This window comes from Haliotis rubra, unplaced genomic scaffold (assembly GCF_003918875.1).
Source record: "Haliotis rubra isolate DU_JTF1 unplaced genomic scaffold, ASM391887v1 Scf1461, whole genome shotgun sequence".
Classification (NCBI taxonomy): Eukaryota; Metazoa; Mollusca; class Gastropoda; order Lepetellida; family Haliotidae; genus Haliotis; species Haliotis rubra.
This window is the reverse complement of record NW_025765405.1, coordinates 101,536-117,489: the sequence shown is the minus strand read 5'-3', so window position 1 is coordinate 117,489 and position 15,954 is coordinate 101,536. Positions and strand designations below refer to the sequence as shown.

At 40.7% G+C, this 15,954-nt stretch overlaps 1 protein-coding gene and 1 long non-coding RNA gene across 2 annotated transcripts; one reads left to right on the top strand and one right to left on the bottom strand.

Moving 5' to 3' along the window:
• Positions 1 to 1,207: 1,207 nt before the first annotated feature.
• LOC124269666 lies at positions 1,208 to 1,850 on the top strand. The gene is made up of 2 exons (XR_006896565.1): positions 1,208 to 1,597; positions 1,791 to 1,850. It is a non-coding gene; the product is annotated as an uncharacterized LOC124269666 (long non-coding RNA).
• Positions 1,851 to 1,950: 100 nt separating this feature from the next.
• Positions 1,951 to 6,991, bottom strand: LOC124269665 (beta-1,4-mannosyl-glycoprotein 4-beta-N-acetylglucosaminyltransferase-like). The gene is made up of 2 exons (XM_046704703.1): positions 6,913 to 6,991; positions 1,951 to 4,026 (listed from the first exon to the last, which is right to left on the bottom strand). The coding sequence occupies exon 2, from the start codon at positions 3,889 to 3,891 to the stop codon at positions 2,326 to 2,328; it is 1,566 nt and encodes a 521-aa protein (XP_046560659.1). The 5' UTR covers positions 3,892 to 4,026; positions 6,913 to 6,991; the 3' UTR covers positions 1,951 to 2,325.
• Between the last annotated feature and the right edge of the window lie 8,963 nt (positions 6,992 to 15,954).

Below are 15,954 nucleotides of genomic sequence, written 5' to 3'. Positions count from 1 at the left end.
GTACGTAAGGGTGAAAACACACCTGGGACACTTCCACAACTGGCCATCGCATTGCAGGGAAAGTGCTGAAGAATTCCGCAAGAACGATTTCGCCGACTTATCCAGTCTGTGCCGAGACGGCGCCGAGCAGTAATTGCTGTCAATTATGGCCATAGAAAGTACTGACTTTGACGCCATCTTGTGGACTCGAGTAAACAGAAACACAACAATAAAGGTTGTCTATAGATGCGTGAATGTTCACCTGTTTACCTTTGAAATAACATGAAATAATTGCTATTAAACTAAAGCAATAAATTCTTCTAAGAATGGCTTATGCATTTCTTTTTTTTTGAAGAGTGTATCATCAGAATAAATTTTCATCGAAAAACCTGATATTTTGTTGCGAAATAATGAACAACACAAGTGTTTTTATTTTTTTAAACAATAGTCACACTGTTATGATTATTCTGAAACTATAAACATTGGTCGTAACAAAATTTGAAAACTGAAACTGGTCTGATCTAGTTGACTACTTGCAAAGACTACTTGCATATGGCACCTATGCATTCAGGCTCACTTCATTCACGTCACACCCAGTCTACCTTTTGTGACGTAGCAACAGCAGTTTCTATAAACCTTTTAAGGAACATAACAAAGAACGAGAACATGTTTTCCTAAAGAGCCGACTTGTATTGACACACTGACCATTGTTCCCGGGTTAAGTGTATATTTGCTTGGACCCGTTCAACTGTGTGTCAACATACTGGATGTACACTAGTTCTTTGATATCTTCTACTGATGTCTATTTACCTATGATATCCAAAACACACATTTGATTTATTTGAATCGCTAAACTAAATCAACCCCACTTTGCCACTGATACAAAAGTTACTGAATGAAATAGGTACATACAGTTTTTAACTTATGTACACAGCAGTGTATTTACATGTATGTCTTATGCAACAATGAAGTTCCGTTCGTATCCTCAAAACAGTATCGGCCCATAAGGTTTTAGGCAAATAAAATTGCATGCAATATAGCGATTACTACCCCCTTGTAACCCATGCTTGATGGTATAAGCCTAGACCTGTTTATTTGTCATCATTCACTTGATAGTCAGTTAATGAATTTATAAGAGGTCTATTTATTGGTAACGCCACTCATGTTACCCAGCAAAGGTTCCCATTTAGCATTTCTCGTGTCTTGAGTAAATGCTCAACATTATAAATTAAGGTTTCGTGTGGCAAATGTATTACATGTTTTGACATATGTACATGGACATGCAGCAAGAGGAAAAATTGTCAGCTGAGTTAAAATAGAACAAACATTGATCAAAAGATTAACCGCTAACACACTGACTGATTAATTACTTTTATCTTGCACAGCGGAATTGTCAAAAAGGCACACACTGAATACACCCACATTCTGTCGTAAAATGCTAGTGTAAACACAATGTTCTTCCTTCATTACGTTGATCTATTGCTCATTGTTGTCTAACTAAATTATTTTTTTTAAAGAATAGTCGACATCATGCAAATAGTTGTCAGGTGTGCGATCTTGGGTGACCAAAGAGATTATACACAATATGAAAAACTCTGAAACGTGATCAGTTGAGAAAGTTGAGAAAGAAAGTTATAACGTTATATTCATATTTTGGCATATTAAACCGTTAAATGGCACATGACATAGAAAAGATCTAAGTTTACATCCAGATACATCACTACAAGGAATTACAAAGGCAGTACAAATCATAGTGGCAATACAAATCCAGTTGCAATGTAATATAAAGAGCAGTGTTGACAGGAATAGAGTCAGTGATGGCAATATTCACCTGTGGCCTTCTTCATAATCTGCAACAGTTGCCGAGCCTCCAAAATGGCCTGGGCTAAGTATCCAGGTAAAAAAGGAATCTTCACAGAACGAGTGGTCTTGTAATATGAGATGCACTGTGAGATGTAACATGGAATTTCTAGACCAGTCTTGTCGTGCAGGCTAAATATGTCAATTAATACCAGCACACGATTCCCCGCATGTGTGCAATTGGTGAAACCCATTTCTGGTGTTCTCCATTTTGATATTGATGGACTATTGCTGAAAGCGGCGTAAAGACAAAACTCACTCACTCACTCAACCAGCACAACTCTGCCCTCTACTGAATCTAAACAGAACAATGCAACACAAATTCAGTCGTGTTCTAAGAGGATTAAAACTGTCACATTACAATGTAAACGCTTATATTTTGTGGTTTAATGTTGTTAACATTCTATACAATGTGTGGTGCTATCTATCCCATCATTCACCTGATGGATAACGAAATGTTTTGACTTCGATAAAATGATGGAAACATTAAACTATCACGCCTTTAGCTGTTGGATTTTGTAACATAAAATTGAAGTATCTTTTATACTTGAACAGATAAGAAATGTCCTTCAATACATAAATGTCGTCAAAACAAATTGGATCATATTTGACCTTTCCATCAAAATATTCCCCCTTTCGAAACAGAGTAGCAACATATGCAAATGTGCATTTCTCTGGGTAGTCTCCCCATCGGGGAAAGTCAGCATTAATAGCAGAATTCAGCTTCGTGATTACCTCCCTTGGCGAGGAGAACCATGATGCATGCCATCCAGCATAGTTGTCAGGTGATCCGATCAGCCAGGTTTCAAACATACCCCAGGGGTGACTTCCTTTCTGGAGCTGTCGTATCACTCCTTTACTTCCACGAATTGCATCACTACTTCCTTTATAGACGTCTCTTAGCATCTGAATACTACTCACAGCTGTAACCGATGTCGGCATTTTGCTTGACCAAAAGAATCCAAACATAAAAGTTTGAAGAACAAATCCTACAGGGAAAGGGTAGCCATTGTGAAGTTTGAGGAAGTGCAGGAGGTTCACTGATGGTGTTTCATCAGTGTCAATAAATACGAATAAATCATCTTTTCTGAGCCCTGAGACTCTAGTCTCTACAGCAGGTGCAAGTTGCTGACGGATGTAGGTTTCAACAATCCAACCATTAGCTCGTCCACCAGCTGGAAAGGTGTCAAGATAGACGTGCATTATCTTGTGGTGGAATCGCTTCATGTATCCTCTTCTCAAATTGTGTAATAACCTTAACGGCCGTGGATCTCCATGTCCAGTATAGTTGGATTCCAGTATCACAAACAGATCCACGGCTGAATGCACTTGTAGCATCTTAAGCATGAGAAGATGGTGCTCCATATTGAATGTCATGACCAGAATAATCCGTCGTGGCTTTTCTCTTGGGGTGATGATATAACTGTGAGACAATTTGGACAAGGCAGTCTTAACGATGTTTGGCACAGAACAATGTTTCCCTGCATAACTTGAGCTACAAACACAGGTCACGTTAGAACCCTTCCCAAGCACCTTTGATGTGCCCGATTTAAAGCATTTAGGCTTTCCGTTTTCGAATGTGAATTCCTCATTACCGTAATCAGACAGAGTGAAAGTTTTTGGCTTCTTCAGATCATAATCTTTATACAAATTAGGTCCATCATCTTCAGGAAGATCGAGAGGTTGGGTGTTGGTGATGGAAAAGAATTGATCTATTGACTGATACCACTGTTCGAGACGACCGGATTCTCCAGGTCTGAATGGAAGAAGTCTGCCGTTATCTCTTTGTGTACAGTCCATATTTATCTCACTCTGCGGATACATAACATCCTGATAATTTCGAATATGTTCTGTTGTGTTCCTTGAATATCTAATTAATTCAGTTGTCTCAGTCTGCATCGCCTTTTTAGTGAAGGTGACCTTATGAAGTAATCCATTTCTGTATAATCCTTTGAGAAACAATACAAACAGTATTAACACTTGAAAGTAAATAAAATATAAAAAAATCTTGAAAACTTTGCTATTCCTTGCACAAATGAAATGGCCCATCATGACACAATGTAGACTGATCTGTGTGTTGTTATAGGTGATTGTAGCACAGTAGGTTTCAATAATCCAACGGTCGTCAGTAATGATGTTTGAAGATTCTTCTGGGAATTTGACTCATGATTCGGGAAAGGATCATATCTACAAATTAAAACAAAGCATTGTACATGATGTTATTTCGGGGCGTAAAATGTATATAACAAAAAACGCTGTAAACGAAGAAGAATTATTGACACCTGAAAATATAGTTATAAGACAAGCTATGAAATAAAGGCGTGTCGTCTTTGACGTTTGAAAGAATATATAAAAATATTAAATGGTAATAAATGGTGGTACGTTAGAAACAATTCATAAACAGTTCATAGGTAATATATATATAGTGAACACAAAATGGTTAAAACAAGGAAAAATGGAAACTAGGGCATATGTTTACCTTTTCTTTTTCTGCATATATTTGGCTTTGATGGTGTGAGAGGGGTATGGAGTTACCGATCTTGAAGGGCGTTGTAGTAAATGTTAGCTTTTTAAGTTCCTTTGTAAGGTAGGAGGGTTGGGTATGGGTGGGTGGGTAAAGTGATGTTCTATCATAATGAAGTCTAGGTTTAGTGCCCACATTTCTGTCAAGCAACATGACGAAAAGCAAAAGGAACATACCACAACGTTAAGATTGAAACTGCACACACGAAGCAGATTTTGCTTCTCTTTAATAGCCACATGTGGTTAGCGGGGAGGCAAACTGAATAAAATATTACATAATGCCTAGCTTCTCACGATAGCACATTTCACCGTGCGTGGATATGGTTGAAACGTGCTCTTCACGTTACGTTACTTGTAAATATAGCGGAGCGAAACGTCGGTGTGTTTTGTGGCACATCTGGCACCAACCAACCAACAAAACAACACACACACACACACACACACCCCACCCCAACCCCCAATAACCCCCAAAACACAAAACAAACCCAGACACACACACCCATCCCCCCAAAAAAAACCCAACCAACCAACCAACAAGCAAGCAAGCAGGGAAGCAAGCAAGCAAGCAAACAAGCAAACAAACGAACGACGCATTTGTTTGCCTGAATAAATTGATTTTCCTTTTTCATGGATACGATTGGGTCATCACTAATAGCTTACACGCGGTCTACACAAGGCTCAGTGATTGCGGTAGGAGGCTACCGTATGAAGCTGTCGTTCAGGCGGCTTGGTGATGTGGTTGGTTGCATGCCATTGTACCCTTCAGACATACGCCAAATTCCAGGGTTCAAATCCACACATGAGTACATAGTGTAAACCAGATACGTTTGGTGTCGCTTACCCAATCACTGCCCACTGTACAGACGACACACACCGACTGTCTATATACAGGCCTACACAGTAGAATTCCCAATCAATACCCAATGTACAGACGAAACACAACGACTGTCTGTATACAGGCCTACACTGAAGAATTCCCTATCACTATCCACTGTATAGAGGACACACACCAACTGTCTGTATACAGGCCTACATCGTAGAATTTCCAATCACTGCCAACTGTACAGACAACAAACACCGACTGTCTGTATACAGGCCTACACAATAGAGTTCCCAATCACTACCCAGTGTACAGACGACACACACCGACTGTCTATATACAGACCTACAAAGTAGAATTCCCAAACAATACCCACTGTACAGACGAGACACACCGCCTGTCTGTATACAGGCATACACAGTAGAATTCCCAATCACTACCTACTGTATAGACGACACACACCGACTGTCTCTATACAGGCATACACAGTAGAATTCCCAATCACTGCCAACTGTACAGACAACACACACCGACTGTCTCTATACAGGCCTACATGGGAGAATTCCCAATCACTACCCACTGTACAGACGACACACACCGACTGTCTATATACAGGCCTACACAGTAGAATTCCCAATCACTACCCACTGTACAGACGACACACACCGACTGTCTGTATACAGGCCTACATCGGAGAATTCCCAATCACTGCCAACTGTACAAACAACACACACCGACTGTCTCTATACAGGCCTACACAGTAGAATTCCCAATCACTGCCCACTGTACAGACAACACACACCGACTGTCTGTATACAGGCCTACATTGTAGAATTCCCAATCACTGCCCACTGTACAGACGACACACACGGACTGTCTGTATACAGGCCTACATTGTAGAATTCCCAATCACTGCCCACTGTACAAACAACACACACCGACTGTCTGTATACAGGCCTACATTGTAGAATTCCCAATCACTGCCCACTGTACAGACGACACACACGGACTAACTGTATACATGCTTCGCTTTGATTACCTATCCCTAACTACCCCTAATTAATGCTACTACTACTACTACTACTCCTACTACAACTACTACTGCTGCTGCTGCTGCTGCTACTACTACTACTACTTCTACTACCACAGCTGCTACTGCTGCTGCTACTACTACTACTATCATTACTATTGCTATTGACCCTTGAAGATCGTTTTCAGAATTGATCTTCAGTAACCCATGCTTGTCGTAAGAGGCGACTGACGGGATCAGGTGGTCAGGCTCGCAGACTTGGTTGACACACGTCATCGCATCCCAATTGCGTAGATCGATTCTTCTGCTGTTGATCACTGGATTGTCTGGTTGAGGTTCGGTTATTTACAAACCGCCGCCATAGAGCTGGACTATGGCTGAGAGCGTCTTTTAACGACACACAAACTAACTACTACCACCACCATCACCACCACTGCTACTACTACTACAACTACTGCTACTGCTGCTGCTGCTGCTGCTACTACTACTACTACTACTTCTACTGCTACTGTAGCTACTACAAAACTCGACACGTCTTCCGACACGTGTTCCTTGTCAACAGCCCCGTGTTTATCAGTGTTTATCATTATCCTGGAATTGTGGACGAAATCGAGGGCATCACCCAGATTAGGTTTCAAATCAGTGTCCTCGGATCCTTAACAGACACAACGAAATATTCAGTAAAACAATATTCACGTACCTTCACAGTTGATCCTCTTAAATCCATATCGTCGAATGCTCCGCGAGCTTCACAATACATGCAATAATGCATACTCCCGCTAAACTGACATTCTTGTACAGGAAGAGAAGCATACACACAACTCCAAGCTCTGTGAAATGACTGGTGAAACCGTTCAACCGGAACATATGCGCGAGGCTTGGAGCATTGATGTCTCACCTATCCTCGCCGTGACATTCACATATGAATGGGAGTTAAGGTTAACCTTAGTAAAGGTTGCTTCGTGAAAGGAGTCCCTGATCTTTATTATTATCACCCCTAATTATTAGTAATATGTTTGAATATGCCCATTTTACAGCAATGTAGAGGATGAAATCCACTTCCTTCTAAATTGCCATTTGTATAATGACTTAGGAATGACGTTTTAACCTTTTTAGATATTTCCCATTTTCAAAATGACTTACAACTTTTAAATGCTTTTATGTCATCAGAACCATATTATTTTGATAATATCTATTTTATCTACTTCTGTTAATGAAAAAATGTTTATGATGTATGTTGACATACAAATCCATAAATTGGATTCGGACACGTAGCGCTCAGTAACAATCATACTTAATTAATTATGCCTGCTCAGCTTCACTGAAACAATCACATGGCGGTGGGGGTAGCTTAGTCTGTCGTACAGACCCTGAAGCAAATATATCCAAGAAAGCCAACGCAAGTCTAGAAAATGTGGCAAGTCTAGATTTCCTCAGCTTCTGAAATGAAAAAAGTCTCAGGGCTCCTTTTCATTATATTTTATTTTACTATGAACCGTTTTCAGTAAAATATGTTCATTTCAGAGACTAGTTTTTAGTCTAGGGGTAGCCCAGTGGTTAAAGCGTTCGCTCGTCACGCTGAAGACCTGGGTTCGATTCCCCACATGGGTACAATGTGTGAAGCCCATTTCTGGTGTCCTCCGCCGTGAAATTGCTGGAATACTGCTAAAAGCGGCGTAAAACTATACACACTCACTCCCAGGAAGGTGTCTGTTTGACAACTACTCTATTAAAAGTGTTGAATCCTTGTCCGATAGTTTAAACGCGTTTGTATGGGTATTATCGTTTTGATCCTAAACCTGTTTGAAATTAACTGCCCTGAAAACATTATAGACTAAGTGTATCAAAGCATATTGACTTAACGTAGAGATGATCAAGAACATATCGTGTCTAAATATGATTAGGTTGGACAATTGTATCAACATACTATTAAATACGACTGTTGGATTGATCACTTATAGATAGGGGTGGGTATTGCAGAGAATTTTGATATTGCGATATATTGCGATGCGGAAGCATATATTGCGATAAGTATTGCAATATATTGCAAGGATTATTTTTTTAACAAAAACTACATATAATCGAGTTAATGCTTGATTATAAAGCAAAAACACAACAAAATCACTATGATTAATTAACCTTTTATAAAAACGTTTAATCATGACAAAATATCAAATGTAAGTAACATTTGGCACTAATGAAACAGGGAAAAGAACAATTCAAAAACCGGAAATATCCGAAGATTTCCAAGCGTTACGAAGTTTTCCGAATGCATCTCAAAATACCGGTTTTCGATCAGCATATCGCATTACGTATCGTTTTCATGTCTGAACCGGTAAATACCGGTACACCGGTTATATTGCGCAGCCCTACTTATAGACTGTACTGTATCACAACGAACGTATGTTTGAGGGGCACTGGGGTAGCCTAGTGGTGAAAGTGTCCGCTCGGCACGCCGAAGACATGGGTTCGATTCCCCACTTGGGTACAATGTGTGAAGCCCATTCCTGGTGTCCCCCGCCGTGATATTGTTGGAAAATTGCTAAAAGGGGGGTGCAACTTTAATATTGGATCTAACAACAGTTGTTTAATGTGGGAGAAATTCAGAAATATAGATATGGTCTTGAAAAACCAATAAGCATTACAGGAGCATGTTTGGGTCCGTAATTACAGGATCCTGACACGTTATACAAAGTGTAAGCCTCTGAAAATAGGACATTTTGATAGCAATATATAACTCCGTATATAGTGAATTAGCCCCAATGAGCTCGGAGATTCAGAACCAGTAGGGGTCTAGACTGGCTTCATGTTGGACTATTGCATTACAGAAGAGGTTGGGCCGAAAGTTTGGAGTATGAGATTGACTACTGGCGTGTGTAAGGTCCCAGCAATACAGAGCGAATGTACAAGGAGGGAAACGCATTAAGAAAACTTAATCTCCTGGTAATATTAGCATTCGTACTTCGGAAAATAAATGTTTATATAGACCTAGGCAAGCAGAGGATGTCCTTCATTTGAAACACGCTCTGCTGATTACAGTTGGTGGCTTCGTTATATCTGTTGGAACAATGCAGCTGACTACAGCCGACTTGGTACTGTTCATCTAGGTGAGGTCTGTCAATATGTTAAAGCTGACGTTGTACTGTCAGCTGATGAAGATAGTGATTCTCGTGAGCCAATTCCATGATGCGATTACTATTGTCAATTCATTAACTCCTCTTTGAAGGACAAGGTAGTCATGCAATATACTGATATCGGGAAATGAACGACAGGTGGTCTTTTAGTATCCATCTAGACAAGGTCACTCACTACTGTCAATATGTATAGACGATTCAAGGTTTTCCACTCAAAATATAATTCTAAAGCGTCAATCAACGTATATACCAGCTTCTGTGCGTGTATTGATGAGCTGATAGTAATTAAATGCAACTTGACTCTTGGCTGTCTGAGTACGACTTATCCAGAGACCAGTTGATATTGGAGACATACATTCTGTTGTCAGTAATAGTATTTGGAATGATCTACAAATAAATATCATGAGGCTGACTATGTATTTATTCATTAACCATTCTCACAGGTTCACAAATAAGTTGGGTAAATATTTGATCTTCAGCAACCCATAAGAGCGAACTAATGTGATCGGGTGGTCGTTCTCACTTACTTGTTTGATCCATGCCATCGTATCCCACTTGTGAAGATCGATGCTCATAGTGTCATGACCATGCTATGTGTAACTCCTTTGTGTAGATCATTACATATTACTAAAACCGAGGCCTGCATATTTTTATGAACGTTACAGTAGAAACAAGGTGTTTATATTAATATTATCTAGGAATTTCTTTGAGTTATCCATAAAAGTAAGCACTTAATGTTTGGTATTTAAAGCAGTACGCTTCTGTTGTAATAGATCTTCATCAAATATTCCTCTTTTCATCCGTGATAAAGCTGCAAATACGTTAAGACTAAATCGTTTCCGTGGACCTTCTTCAGCTTCATATCTGTGCATGTAAACGCCAATGTACAGGAAGGTGTAGCTGCAAGAGGTTGAACCTGTTGTGTTCTTCGGCATGTGGATGTGGACTTGAAACATGTTCCCGTGATCTTGACAATGTTGACATTAACTAACATGTCAACTGGGAATACACTATGACTATTAAAAACAATAAATGCGAACTGATATGAAGGAAATGTTGCTTGCGTTATGATGACATGACTGTGTGTATATTTGGTGGTAAGATACCATAACACCTTTCTGATCAGTGTCATATCTTTTACAATGTATGAATGATTGCCGGTGTAACATAAATCAAGAAAACCAAAGTCAGTTTAGCACTGACACTAAACGTCTTATCAAAACATATCTCCTTCTGATATCAGCTGAATTCTTGTTTCTGTCAGAATGTCAATAAACGGAAATTTGTATGACAGTTCAACAGTATCTTCGACATATATAGTATTGTTGATACTATGTAAAGCATGGAGATGAAATTCTCTTATATTTTGCTGATCTAAATACAAAGTACCAGCCACTGTTTCCTCGTAATGGTTTTTCATGAATACAATGCCAACCAAACGTATATATGATCTTCAAGTGATATAGCTGAATCAGAAAAAAATAACTCTGGAAAAATTACCTTTAATTTGTAAATTTCAACTCATATTTTCTCATCAAATGCCCTTTCTATTAAGATTGACCTTTGACCTTACCAAAATATTTTTGCGACAAGTATATAGGTAATATTATTGTCAGTTTAAATCATGATCTGAGCATTCCAAAACTGCTTTTTTTGATAAAAATCGGTCAAACCAAACCAGAGTTATTAAATTTAACCATCCAGTTATCGGTTAAAATATTGTCATAACTGACATGACATGTTGCACCTTAAAAGGGCCCCCGCATGGTAGCTGATGACAACCCGCTTTAAATCAAAGCTAAATCATTCCTGATTGTGAAACATCACATCCCATTCGGTCGCCAGAACTGCACCACATTTTCACCATTTTGGGGGTCTGGCTTCTAGACCATATATAACTTTAATATCCTGCAGTTAACAAAAGCGACCATTTTTTCTATAATCATGTATAGTTTCCTCAGAAAGTAGTGGGAACATCTTTGTTTTCTAATACTGATTATAGAATTAGAAAACATGTGTTACGTTATGTAGCAAGGTATTCAATATGGGAGGCAACTCTCGTAGGCTTAAGAATGAACCTTTCTATATCAAGAGTTATCTCCCCTTGTGTAGCAGACGTCTTCCTTTGTTGACATCAGAAGAGAAAAGAAAGCTAGTTCTAGATGATTTTGAAAGGGGTGTGACTAATGCAAAAGAGTTAGCTGGTAGACATGACATTCCTCTGTCTACAGTATACAGAACTTTGAAGAATATTCAGTCAGGAGTTGGGACTGAGCACAAGATAGGAGCTGTGAGACCATGGAAGTTCACTATTACGGATCGCCGGCGACTTGGTCAGATTGTGAGCAGGGGAAAATTGAAAAGCGTTGAGAATATCAGGGATGATTAATAGTGGAAATCCTCCGGTATGAAACCCTTAGACAAGAATTACAAGATTTAACTGTGTGAAAATGTGAGGAATTCCCTCACCACTGATGAAAGATGCACAAACAGAAAGACGAAATACGTTTAAACTGGTGTTAGGGCTCATGAAAATCAAGATTGGAATTATGTTGTTTATGCCAGACTGCACACTTGTAATTCGAAAACATAAGACATTAGAGACATATAATTTGGGTAATGTTTGTGCCGCTTTTCTTGTTGCTCAGGAGGCTGAACCGTAATGAATAGAACCGCCAGGTTAGAGGCTATTTATCTCAAGTGTTCAGCAGTTAACACGTATGCTGGGGGAAAGTCGAGGTGACCTAGTGTGTGTGTGTGTGCGTGCGTGCGTGTGTGTGTGTGCATTTAACATTATACTCCATGGCTGAATAGAATTACATGTATTTTGTGATGCTTTACAATATTTCCCGGTCAAAAACGTTTAAAACCTATTTACATTTTAACCAATATCCGTGCATGGCAGTGAAATGTTCAAGTTATATTTGCAGCCAACGCAGCCATTACGATCTGGCGACACAAGTTTCTCATACAACGTGGGGCTGTAGGGAGGCCTAGTGGTTAAGGCGTTCGTTCGTCAGGCCGAAGACGCAGGTTCGATTCCCCACATGGGTGCAATGTGTGAAGCCTATTTCTGGTGTCTCCCGCCATGATATTGCTGAAATATTGCTAAAAGTGGCGTAAAACTAAACTCACTCACTCACTCATGCAGTGAACACTTCCTTCGGCTCGTCACAACGGCTATCCTAGGATCCAGTTAAGTGCTTCAGGAAACAGAATGGGATTATTCTGGCTATGCGTGGTTTGTTTAGTCGAGGAAACGCTGTTCCTCCTTGTTGAATGGCCGTTTACCGCACTGTAACACGGTACAGACTGAAGTGCTTTAGTATGCCTGTGTTGTCTAATTGCTACCGTCTACCGCACTGTAACACGGTACAGACTGAAGTGCTTAAGTTTGACTTTGTTTCACTTATTGCTACCGTCTACCGCACTGTAACACGGTACAGACTGAAATGCTTTAGTGTGATTCGGTTGTCTAATTGCTACCGTCTACCGCACTGTAACACGGTACAGACTGAAGTGCTTAAGTTTGACTTTGTTTCACTTATTGCTACCGTTTACCGCACTGTAACACGATACAGACTGAAGTGCTTTAGTATGCCTGTGTTGTCTTGTTGCTACGGTTTACATGTTTACATGCTTGTAGCAATCAGCAATCAAGATTTGTATAGTATTGCTTATAGTTTTATCACACTATTAAATTGGTGTATGGGACAAATTCAGCATGAGCATTCTTTGAGCTGCATGTATGTGGTTCTATTAAAAACTAAGCATTGGCGAGTGTAAATGGAGTAAGTGAGTGAGTGAGTGGGTTTGGGTGCGTGAGTGAGTGGGTTTGGGTGCGTGAGTGAGTGGGTTTGGGTGAGTGAGGGGAGTGAGTGGGTGGGTGGTGGGTGGGTGGGTGGGTGGGTGAGTGGTGTGGAGTGAGTGAGTGAGTGAGTGAGTGAGTGGGTGGGTGGGTGGGTGGGTGGGTGGGTGGGTGGAGTGAGTGAGTGAGTGAGTGGGTGGGTGGAAGGATGGGTGAGTGAGTGGGTGGGTGGAGGGTGGGTGGAGTGAGTGAGTGAGTGAGTGAGTGGGTGGTTGGTGAGTGAGTGAGTGAGTGAGTGGTGGTGGGTGGGTGGGTGGAAGGGTGAGTGAGTGAGTGAGTGAGGGTGGGTGGATGGGAGTGGGTGAGTGAGGTGAGTGAGTGAGTGAGTGAGTGGGAGTGAGTGGGTGGGTGGGTGGGTGGTGAGGAGTGAGTGAGTGTGGGTGGGTGGAAGGATGGGTGAGTGAGTGGGTGGGTGGAGGGTGGGTGAGTGAGTGAGTGAGTGAGTGGGTGGAAGGTTGGGTGAGTGAGTGAGTGAGTGGGTGGGTGGGTGGAGGGTGGGTGAGTGGTGAGTGAGTGAGTGAGTGAGTGGGTGGGTGGAAGGATGGGTGAGTTAGTGAGTGAGTGAGTGGGTGGGTTGGTTGTGGGTGGTGGTGAGTGAGTGGGTGGGTGGGTGGAAGGATGGGTGAGTGAGTGGGTGTGGGTGGGTGGGTGAGGTGGGGGTGAGTGAGTGAGTGAGTGGTGGAAGGATGGGTGAGTGAGTGAGTGGAGTGAGGTGAGTGAGTGGGAGTGGTGAGTGAGTGAGTGAGTGAGTGAGTGAGTGGTTGAAACCTCCACCTCCATAACCAAGTGAACGATTAATATACTTAATCAAGAACATGTTCTAGTGACGGAGTGCCAAATGGTCAAGATGTACATGAAAAGATGAACGTATCCAGTACCACCATTAGTTCAAACCGTCATAAACGCCTGCAGCGGCAAGGCAATACTTCACATGTGAAAAACGATGGGACATTCGATACAAGTCAAAATACCGACTTTCACTGGACACATTGTCTGTCACTGATGGCTCCCATGTGGAACATCCCATATATCTTGTGTATGTTTATAACACATTACAGATCCATTGAGTAAATTTATAAAATCAGCATGGCGGCAGACATTAATACTTTACCGTTTCATTTAATGCAAAAACAATTGGACCATATTTTTTCTCTTATTTTAATATGTCAGTGTATTTCCACGTTACATAGGAAAATGTCTTTGATTGCCTCTAAAGGCTCGTTTTCAATTATTTCGAATTGACAGGAATCAAGGAGAATCAGCCAGAAAAAAAATAAAAAATTCGAACCGCATTCGAGAGAGAATGTCAGAAAAAGATCTTGTAAGCATACGACTCCCAAATGGTATCTGACGTTTTAGTGACAGGTGGCCACGTTTGTATGCGATTCGACGGTGTTCTGATGATGTCAGGGCTCATTTGAAGAGCATTCGGGACCACGTTCTGACACTATTCGAGGTGTAGTCGAGGTACAACATTCGAGCTGTATTCCAACTGCAATCGAAATATTCTGATACAGAAGAATATTCCACCTGAATTCCAGCAGCTGTCGAGATACATTCCGACTCATTCGAGGCGCATTCGGAACATTCTGATAGAATTTGAAGTGGCTTGTCGTTTCTATTCTCCCCCGAATATGTTTAGAATACTTAGAATGCAGTTAGAATGCAGTAGGAATACTTAGAATGCAGTAGGAATACTTAGAATGCAGTTAGAATGCACCTCAAATGCCGCTCGATATTTTTCCACTTCGAATGTACTTCGAAAGTTTTGAACATGTTCAAGCATGTTACAAAAATTGACGCATTCGGAATGCAGTAAGAAGTTTTAGAATTCAGTTCGAATCTCCAGAAATTTTCATTCCGACAGCATTCCGGCTCATTCCGCCCCAAGTGTGACGGGGATATAATAGCGGAAGAGCTTGAGCGTAATGGGATATGTGTGTTAGTCTCTCGTACAGACCCTGAAGCAAATATATCCAAGAAAGCCCACGCAAGTCTAGAAAATGTGGCAAGTCTAGATTTCCTCAGCTTCAGGGAATGAAGAAAGTCTCAGGGCTCCTTGTCATTATATATTTTTTTTTACTATGAACTTTTTTCAGTAAAATATGTTCATTTCAGAGACTAGTTGTTAGTCTATATGTGTGTGTGTGTGTGTGTGTGTATGTACATTTTGAACTGACATAGTTACAAAGCAGTGGCCTATTGGTATGTTGAATCATAAACATGATGTGCACTGGAGTGAAATCAGATTCATATCACTAAAAGGCAACGGTGTTTATCGCCACTCTGTTCAGTTCAGCATAAGTTACTTAAGCCATCTGACCATCTCAGCCGATAACCCTAAGGCGTGTGTGTGTTGTGAAGCCTCTAACTTCTCTGTTTTCGGGTAATCTTCGCGGGGCCGGATAGTACACTACTGAAATATATGTAAATACAGCAGGGAATAGTGAGTGAGTGAGTATGGTTTTACGCTGCTTTTAGCAATATTTCAGCAATATCATGGCGGGGAACACCAGAAATAGGCTTGACACATTGTACCAATGTGGGGAATCGAACCCGGGTCTTCAGCGTGACGAGCGAACGCTTTAACCACTAGGCTACCCCACCGTCCCTTTCTAAATCTTAAAAAGCTGTTCTGGAGGAACTCGAGAGAGTCAACGAATGAAAATTATAGGTATTTTAAAACATTCAATTACATATGAGTGAGTAAGTTTAGTTTTACGCCGCACTCAGCAATATT

What these genes read in the sequence shown, in the direction of transcription:
- LOC124269665 (XM_046704703.1), bottom strand. Translation starts at nt 3,891, where the DNA reads ATGATGGGCCATTTCATTTGTGCAAGGAATAGCAAAGTTTTCAAGATT.